General features: G+C 47.6%; 1 protein-coding gene across 1 annotated transcript in view; it reads right to left on the reverse strand.

Annotated features, from left to right (window-relative positions):
- CDYL2 (chromodomain Y like 2) overlaps window positions 1-9,909 on the reverse strand; it is a 163,749-nt gene extending 153,840 nt beyond the window's left edge. The window contains exon 1 of the mRNA XM_036909337.2: window positions 9,532-9,909. Within this exon, the coding sequence (XP_036765232.2) occupies window positions 9,532-9,555 (24 nt within the window). The 5' untranslated portion in view covers window positions 9,556-9,909. The remainder of the gene's footprint in view (window positions 1-9,531) is intronic.
- Between the last annotated feature and the right edge of the window lie 441 nt (window positions 9,910-10,350).

Consider the following 10,350-nt stretch of genomic DNA (forward strand, 5'->3'; position numbering starts at 1 on the left):
TCTTCTTCCAGCTCCAGTTACTGAAGATGTCCAATCCAGCTGTCATGAGTCAGCAGAAAAAGGATTTGTAGGGTTTATGGAAGTTGCTTCATCAAAGGATGTTAAGTCCAACAACCGAAAGTCTACAGCTCAGAGTATGTGTAGAACTAGGGAATGGAGATGGCTGATTCACTGTCCTATCCACCTCTGGGTATCCCATTTACTCTCTCCTGTCACACCCAAGATTCTTCAATTTTTGCCCATGAAGATGCCCCCACATCCACTCCCCACATCCCACACTCATCATCACAATGTAATCAAGCTCTCCACCATCCACCAGCATACTCTATGGCATAGACGCCCCCTAAGGTTACCAATGACTTAACTGGTCATTAAATCCAAAGGACCCTGATGACCCCTTCTGCTTTGAAATGCAATTTTCCATGGCCATCCATAACAGCAAAGCCTTTTGTTCATCCTACTACCTCTCTTGCTAGTCTTTGTAAATCTGACCTTCTTTCCCTTCTTCCATCCTTTAAACGTCTGTTTTCTCCAGTACCCCATCATTGGATCCTCATGTTTACACACTGTCCTTTGACTCTAATTATAATCTCTACACTGATCCCCAATTTCTATCTCCATGCCAGGTACTGCTTGAGACCTTCAAGCTCACATGACCTACTGCTACGGACATCTATCCCTGGATACCCGTGACTGTATAACTCACTGTCCTTCCCGCTGCCCCTACTGCCTTTAATCATTGCTTCTTCCTGGGCTATTTCCTGTCGGCTTCCACCATCTAAAAGACCAAAACAAAAACCAAAAAGCTATTTCTCCACTCCTGCCTTTGCCTTAATCCCTACATACCATCGATCAAGTTTTATTTGATCAGGCAAGGGGAGGGAACAAGATGAAGAAAATGCATTTTGCAGTCTCCTTTGCAGATGGGTGTTCCACATAACTACGTTCAGGCCTGTGAGATGAAAGGAGAATGTTACAGAACTTCCAGATAGCTGTTCGTAGAGGAGGACTCGACTTTTTCCCTTCCCTCCTTCTGGTTTCCTCGATCTTCTTACGAAAAAGATGACTAGAGCTCCATGGCCACCTTACACCTAGCTGTGACCTTGAGGACAGAAGCCACAGCTGAAGATGAAAGAGACAGAAGGAGCCTGATACCCTGAGAACTTCATGGAGCATGACACCAACCTTGAACTGCCTCACTCCAGGCTTATTTCATGGAGGTAAATCAACCTTGTTTAAGCCTCCATTATTGTATATTTTCTATTATGTGCAGCCAAACATAATACTGCCTGACACACCAAATTGTCGATTCTTTAAATCTTTCAAATCCATCCATTTCTCTCCATCTCTGTTACCCCTCCCTTACTTCAGGTCACCAATGTTGTTTGTTTCAATTGCTGCAACAGCATATTAACTGGTCACCCTGCTTCCTAGTCTTTCTCCAATCTAATCCAGTGTCCTTTTCTCAAGGCAATCTCAGATTATGTACCAATAGCGTTAAAAAGTGTTTACATTCTTCAAGCCAGTAATTTCACTTCTCAGAATTTGTCCTGAAGAAAACAATAAGCTACACATACAAATAATTATGTTCATGGAAATTACTAATAGCAATATTTATAGTCATTTCTAATGGAAACAATCTAGATGTCTAACAACAGAGGATTAAAGAAAAAATGGTGCATCTATTCAAATGAAAATCACCTTGTCATTAAAAATCATGATATAGAAAATTTCAAGCTGAGAAAATTATGTTATATTTATATTTTATATATATACACATGTGTATGTATATATATATATACATATACATACATGCACACATGAAAATTAAATGGGTTATAAATCAGTATGCACCCAATGTTCCAATTTGGTTTCTATAGCTACACAAATATGTATAGAAAACAATTTCATTCTTACATTTCTATCTACAACAAAAAGTTAACATTTTAAATTAAATCAGGTATCAGTATTTATTGAACATTGGGTATGTGCTAAATGTATAACAGTTATCTTAAGTATTATAATTTTTATTTTTCTTTATGCTTATATTTTTTAAAGATGCAACAAAAAACATAAATTGCTCTTAAGAACAGAAAATATATTCTCAAGAAGTCCTAAAAATCTGATCATGCTCATTTATTTCTTAATGTAAACTTCTCAGTAGCCATCACCTCCTCTGCGAAGCCTTCTGTCATTCCCGCATGGCTGGATCCTCAAATGCTCCTAGAGAACCCAAGCCCCCTGTACTAACACTTTTCCAACTACACTGTAAACTGCCAAGTTTCTCAACTATATCTCCCACTAGACCAGATGCTTGTAGTGGGCACAATCTCATTGTTTCCCTAGTGCCTGACATATATCTGGTGTTCCACTAAAGAGAAATGAACAAGAGAATGATGCTCCTATGAATTCAGCCACATCTATACCTCTCTTCACCATCCAAGAGATGCAGAAGAACCTCTCTGTTTGGAATCTAAACGTACATCTCCAGTACTTAAGATCTCTGATAATTACCATGGCTGAACCATTCCTTAACAACTGGTCAGGCTGCAAGGAGCTACACAAACTCTTTTCAAGGACAACTTGAGCCCCTTAAGAAATGATCTTGTGAAATGAGGACTGATTTGACATCAAACTGTACTTGAAAATAAGCTAGTATCTACCCACGGCAGACAATTTAATGTTCAAAACGTAGGAAAATCATATACCCATTCAATACTCATCAAGTGCCTACTATGTGCCAAGGAATCAACTCAACTATTTTCTTTAAAGATATTAGCCTCTTCAAATACTGGTATGGAGATTCAGGAAGTTATACCACTGACCGTCTATTCTGCTACTATATGTGTTTGACAGGAATTACCTCAGGCATGACTGGGAAACAGGGCAATGATGTCAGTATAGGAAGCTATGTTGATTCTTCCGTGATTTTTCCTCATTTGTTAACATTTTGAAGCAAATATCGGACAGTGCTCTCACAAGGAAAGAGAAAGACTTCACAACGTAAGAAGACCTTAGAACAAAGCTGGAAATGAAATCAGGTGCCTTCCTTTAATATGAAGAGTGGCTGATCATGGTTTCAAGAACCACTACGCTTCCCAACATGTGAACCTGCCCAGCGAAACAGCAAGTTACAGATGAAGCAGCTACGAAACATTTCTCGCTATACAGAAGGATGAAGAGGGCTACTCTCTGGGCTAGATGTAACTCAGATGAGGATCTCTGTGAGAAGCAAATGCCCTCTGCAACACAGAGAGGAAGAAACACAAGTCCAATCTGAAGGCTGTCAAAGACAAATTTGACCTGTTTAGGGCAAACATGAGCTAGGTGGAGATATTACCAAGCTGTGTTTTTATTAGATTTGTTTCTGTTTCCTGTTTTGGGCTGTAGAGTTCCATAGGTTTTCAGAAGCCTGCCTCAATACTGTTTTTCCCTTAAGTCCTGTTTCACTTTCAGTGCATGATTTTGCAGAACATGTATATATAGTGCTGTAGTGGAAATGCCTGTGTTGATCACTGTGGCAGAGTCAATTTTTAACTAAAGTAAATTTCTCTCAATAAAATTAAAATTATCCTATTATTGATATGTTTTATTTGGAATTAAGTGAAAGAAGTCTTTTCTAATATATATACACAACATACACACAATCACAAACACATGTACATATTAGATAGATACAAATGGATACATGTGTGCAGATCAATCCCAGTGAGACATATGGCGGTCTCCGTGGGGGCGCACCCGTCGAGCGGCTCCAGGGACCCGTGAGTCCCCGTGCGGCCCGGCTCTGCACGGATGGCTTCCTCCCACAGCCTGCACTCGCCCTCCCCCTCCTCCTCCTCCTCCTGACCGCGTCCCTCACGTGCCAGGATCAGGCGCAGACCACCGACTGGAGGGCCACCCTGAAGACCATCCGGAACGGCATGAACAAGATGGACACGTTACCTGAACGCCGTCTTGGATCTCCTGGGGGGCGAGGACGGGCTGTGCCAGTTTAAGTGCAGTGACAGATCTAAGCCTTTCCCACGTTATGGTTATAAACTCTCCCCACCGAATGGATGTGGCTCTCCACTGTTTGGTGTTCATCTTAACATCGGCATCCCTTCCCTGACAAAGTGCTGCAACCAGCACGACAGGTGCTACGAGACAGGTGGCAAAAAGCAAGAACGACTGTGATGAGGAGTTCCAGTACTGCCTCTTCAAGATTTGCCGAGATGTGCAGAAAACACTAGGACTAGCCCAGCCCATTGAGGCATGTGAAACAACAGTGGAGCTCTTATTTGACAGTGTTATACATTTAGGCTGTAAACCATACCTGGACAGCCAACGAGCTGCATGTCGGTGTCGCTATGCTGCTGGGTGGTAACAGCAGATAACAGAAGAACATAACTTGGACAGAGAACTGATGTTTTTACAGCAGAGCTGCCTTATTTTTGTGAGAGGATTATTTTAAGATCTCATTTTGACACTAAAACTTCAAACTAAGGAAGAAAGTGGGAGAGGTTAACTTCCTGGACTGTTGCCTTAGTGCACCAAATTGTCTTGACCAGTGTCACAAGGAGGTGCATATTAAAGGGGGAGTTTTTAAGGGTCTGTAACTAAATTTTCACAACCATGTTTGCAAAAGAGATATGTAAAATTCATTTATAAGGTATGTTCAGCATTATCTTCTTTAGAAATATGGGAATTCTTCACTTAGTGTATCTGTTTACTATAAAATTTAAAATATATGTTTATGCTCAGAAGGATCTGACTTTATTTTTCTCTATTTTAATTAACTCATAATATGCTATTTTTCTGTAGCCCATCAAGCATTTGAGTAAGTCATGCTTCTGTTAATGACAGGACTAGTTATAAGGACAAGGTTTCTGTATCTATTTCTTACAAAATTGAAACCATTAGCTGGTGACCTCGTTGGGAATAAAACCAGGATACCTAAGTATTACGGAGTGTGTGTAGAAGGTGACATGAAGAATATTCAGAAGCACAGCCATTCCCATCTTATGAACCACTCATAAGACAAATGTTATATTTTGCTCTAACTGTTGCCTAAATTAGAGAAAAGATGGATTTAATGAGACAAATGAAAATTTGTTCCACAGACTTACCAGAGCATTATATACTGTTCCACTTTGGTGTTTATTCCCATGCACTTGCTCCTCATAGTAGATTCTGGGATATTTAAAAAGACTATAAACTTTTACTAATAGTGGTCTTAATAAAAATTGTTCTTGATAAAAAAAAAAAAAGACATATGGCACATTTCATCCTTTTAAGATAGAACTTCGGGGTGCATAAATAAACTGGATATTGACACACACACACAAGGAACTATCACCGTCAAGTCCATCTCCATAAATTTCAACTTGGCCACTGGCTAACTTTCTCTATAGGCATACAGCATTCTTTTTGAACATTTTTAATAATAAAATGGAGACCTCTCCTAAAATGTCAACTAATCACAGGGAGGGGATATAAAACACTACCTAAGAGCCACATGGAAAGCCACATTGTGGAAGCTTAGATGCATTCAGTCCTTCTAATGAATAACAATCTGGCTCTCTGCAAAGGGACTCACTCATACTTCCGGGAGAACTGAGAGCCCCCCTACACATGGTATTGCCACCACTGAGAGACCACAAGCCGGAGAATAAAGGAGAACAAAGGGTAATACTCAACACAACGATAACAGGTCATCCAAGATACTTTACATACATGTAATTCGGTCTTCTGTTCACTGATTCAGCCAACAAGTAATTTTTTTTTTTTTTCAGGAGAGCAAGGCAGAGGCTTTTATTCAGAGATAAAGCGAGAGAGAGGACAGAGCTCCTGGCTCAGGCCAGGAGGGGAAAAGAGAGCCCCAGGCTGGTGCGCTGTCTAGGGGTTTCATGGGTGGTTGAGAGACAAAGGGCTAGGGATGTACACCTGCTAAGTGGTCCCAAAATGTTTGTCTTTGAAGAGACATTAAGTTTCTTATTAGTCTTCCTGGTTATTTACAAGAAATTTACTGCTCTGATTTCCTCCAGGATGGCAGCTTCCTGGTCTGGGAGCCTATCACTCAAGGCTGCCTGCTTTGCTCCCAAGGTGGGCTTCGGCCAACAAGTATTTGAATGTGCAAGGAGCTAGAAACAGAGATGGACAGAGAATTGGACTCCTTATTCCACAGATTCTTCTTCCTGATACCCAAAAGTCTTAGGGAGTGACTGACTAGAATTCTGGGGTTTCACACTCTAATGCCTGATGGAGCCAGATAAATAAAGTTAAGAGTGCAGCAGAATGGACACAGGGTACTAGAGAGCACTGGATCAATGATAAACCAGTGATCACATGAAACATCTAAAGGTATTTGTATCTATTGTCTTTACTACTGTGGAGGTAAGGCAAGATGCACAGAGAGGCCAGACCTGGCTCAGACTGCCACTCTATGACCTTTATGGTTAGCGGAATGCAGATCAGAGCGTCTGCATGAGGAACTTCATTATGTATCCAGATACTTGACTCCAAGATCAACCAGTATCTGAGATCACCTTCCTATAGGTGATGGCTGTAGTACATCAGAAGATGATGAGGACTCTACTATTGAAGGCGCAAAGCAGAACAATCTACTAAGATCCAAAATTCTGGAAACTGAGCTTGATTCCGAATTTCTTCATTATGATTGAAGAGTGCGATTACTCACTATTGCCATTTTCTGGTGTGTTTAAAATCATCACCTATTCCTTTAAAAATGCTACTCGGGGAAGGTTTATTCTTTACAATTTAATTGTCTGAAGCACCAAAAAGAAAACGAAGAATCTCTACAATCAAAATCCCATCCTCACCATGAACCGTCAAGGATAACGTCAGTAGCCACACAGGTGAAATTTACCAGTTAGAAATGTGATAGTTCTTAGCCCACTCAAAATGTGGTTCCTTGGTTAGAGGTTATAAAAAGCCATTTTATATACACTTGAGTATAATCTTTAATTAATGTAATACCATAATTGAGAAAGAGATCAGTTTTCTTTTTTTTTCTTTCAAGGTCAATGTACTGGACATTCTGGGATTTGTCCTTAAATCACCATTCTGTTTGTTTACACACACAACAATTTTACAGTTAGAAGTATAGATGCTAATGTACAGTTAGCACTTTTAAATTGTTTTTAAAGTCAAATTTGGACAACCAATTAAATCCCTCAGTATATGTTATGCAATGTAGACACAGGCTATAAAAATGGTGGCATTGGTTATATTCTCACAATACAATTTAGCCCTTTTAGTAATGACTATGCAAATAATCAGCTACGGGAACACTATTTTACATCTAGTACATTACCTATTACAGAATTATTATTATTGTCTTAATCTATTGAACTTCAATAAGAACTCTGAGGTGGTTAAGATGGTTCCAAGGCTGGTGTGAACACTCCCCTCTTAGCAGACTCATCTGGCAACTATAATTACCCATGTTTAGAAAGAGAGTTCCAGGTGAACATCAAACAAGAAATTATCCCCAGAAGGTTCATAAGTTCCAAACTTCAAATGGCAAAATTCTGACAGCTCCTAATACGTCCTCTTAATGCCTTCAGGATGCAACGTTTCACCCAGGCAACGTCGGCAGCTCTAAGTTGACTCACTTTCAATGGATAGAAAATTCCATGCTCCCAAAGAGATGAGCTTTTGCCCTGGAACAAGGCCTACTTTTGGCCAAGTGGTATTACACTTGAGAAGCACAATCAAACCTCCCATTTTACTCTGCTTCAACTTAGGGTTTCAGAAATGGCTCCACCATCTTGAAACAGACCAAAGCACTCGGGTGACCCACTGGCCACAATCTGACAAAGTTCTTCACCAGGTTTCTCTCCACTGTCATCTTCCTTTTTTTAGTACAGTGATGAGGACGGCAGCAGGGTTGAGAAGACGTCAACTTGCTTCATTCTTTCAAGAGGTGCTAAGATCACTCTTCTGCCCTACCCGAGTGACGACTGGCCCATGACTGAGCCCCACCAACTCCGGAAGCATCCACAAGACCCTGGTCATACAGGAAGCCGGGATGCTAGCTTGCCCGTTCTCCATTCTTCTTTTCTCACACCAGCCAGCAAATCCACTAACTGTAAAAGCTTCAGCTGCCCTGAGGGCCCACAGAAAAAAGTTCATGGTGGGTGAATCACCCCTACATTCTCTCACCTAGAACGTTAACTCCATGCTTTCAGGTGCTCACTTCAATCTAGCCTAGAGCCTTGAGCACCAAGGCTGGTGTTAACGACTTATGTTCCGGGAGTCCTGGTCCAGGCTGACCGCTGACGCTGGTTTCGTGGAACAGCAGGCCTTCTGGTTGAGGATGGCTGGTCTCCTAGCGTCCTTATCCTGAGCCTTCTCCTGGGGGCCAACACTGTCTGGGGGCATTCTCCCCAACGAGTGGGGCTTGTTTCGTAATTTGTCCACTTGTCCTGAATCCAAAAGCAGCTAGAGTTGTGTCCACAGCCAGCTAAAACCTAGCCCCCAGAGGCCATAACTACTTCTCCATAGTTTGAGAGATGGCAGACTAACATCTTCCTTGACTACTTTCGAGAAGCTTTCAAAGTATCCGATGCTAGCCACTACCTGTGTGGACCTGGAGGAGGGTTTCCACTGAGGGTGCCGAGGAGTGCAGGGTGGGAGCCAGGCCCACATTCCACGTCCTCCAGCTACGTGTGACCACCCACCTTCGCCTTCCACGTTCTCTTCCCTCCCACCGAGGACCCAATGCAGCGCCCCCTCTCGCCCTCAGTGAGCACGGCACCCGCAAGGCCCGCCCCCACGCGCTGGCCGGGAGGGCTTCCCAGCCCGGACTGGGGCAGCAGGTGGCGGGAGGGGGCAGCAGGTGGGGGGAGGGGAGGGGCAGTAGGTGGGGGAGGGGGGCAGCAAGTGGGGGGTGGGGAGGGGGGCAGCAGGTGGGGGGTGGGAGGGGGGCCGCGGCCCTGAGGAGCAGTTTGGCAAATGTCCCCGAGCCGCCGCCCGGCCACCCCCTCAGCAGGCCCACCCCCGGGCCCGGACCCCGCCTCGCCAGGGCTGGGCTCCGCTTCCCTCGCCCGCCCCCGCCCCTCCCGCGCCCCCGGTCCAGCCCGGGCCGCGCACCCCCTCCCAGCACCCCCGCGGGCCGCTGCGCGGCCCCCCGCAATCCCGGCACGGCCAGCGCCGACTTTTACCTGTACTTTCTGCACTCGCGGCGGCTCGTCGGGCTAGAAACACCTCCCCGGGACCGCTACCTCCCCCGCCCGGCTCCGCCCGGCTTCCTCCTTCCCCCTCAAGGCCGCAAAGTAGATGGAGTGAGAGAGTGTGTGTGTGCGAGAGAAAGAGAAAGAGGGAGCGGGCGCGGGCGCCGGGGAGGGCGGGCGGCGGGCGGGAGGCGCGCCCGGCCCCCGCCGCCCTCCGGCCGCCGCCGCCGCGGGCTCGGCAACTCCGGCTCGCGTCCGGCCCCGGCCCGGCCCGGCTCCCGGCGCCCGGCTCCCGCCGCCCGCCGCCCGCCGCCGCCCGCGGGCTGGGGCCGGCCGCGCCCCCGCGTCCCCGTACCTCGTAAAGGTCCCCAGAAGCCATGCCAGGCTGCGGAACTTGGCTCGCCGGGTGTGCGCGTCCGCTCGCTCGCGCCCTCCGTGCGTGTGCGCGAGGGGGCCAGGGTGCGCGTGTGAGTGCGCGCGTGTGTGTGGTGTGTTGAGTAAACTGTGTTTTTGCAGAATGACAGGCTTGGGGGCTGCCTATGCGCAGAATCGGAGCGGGCGGCGGCGGGGCTGGCGTAACCGGCGGCGGCGGCGGCGGCACGAGCGCGGGCAGCAGCGACGGCCGCGCAGCGCGCTCGGGAGGCACCGACGCGGCCCGAGCGCCGCGGTCCCCGCGCCCCGGCGGTGGCGGCGGCGGCAGCGGGCAACGGCTCGCCCCGGCGCCGCCTGCAGGAAGCCGCCCCGCGCCCGCCGCCGGCCCGGACGCCGCTGCCACTGGGCGAGTCCCCGCCCCCCGGGAGCCCGGCCCGGCCCCCGGGGAGGGGGGGGCGGGGGCGGCGGCCCGGCCGCGCCCGGGGGACCGGCCCCGGAGCCGGAGGGGCGCTCGGGCCCGCCCCGCCGCCACGAGCTGGCCCCGGAGGCGGCGGCGGGGCCCCCGGGAGCGGCGGGCCACGTGCCCGCGGGGCGCGCTGGGCCCCGGACTGCGAAGGGGCGGCCGGGGAGGCAGGTAGAGGGCTGCGGGGGCAGGTCGCAGGGGAGGGGCTCCAGCCGGCCCGGGGGCCGCACGTCCTGCCCCCAGCCTCGGAGGGAATGGGCGCCGCCCGCGGTACGCGGGCCCTCGGGGCTGCGGGGCCCCTTCCCGGCCACATGGCCCCTCCCTCCAGCCTGCTCTGGG

This window comes from Manis pentadactyla, chromosome 15 (assembly GCF_030020395.1).
Source record: "Manis pentadactyla isolate mManPen7 chromosome 15, mManPen7.hap1, whole genome shotgun sequence".
NCBI classification, from domain to species: domain Eukaryota; kingdom Metazoa; phylum Chordata; class Mammalia; order Pholidota; family Manidae; genus Manis; species Manis pentadactyla.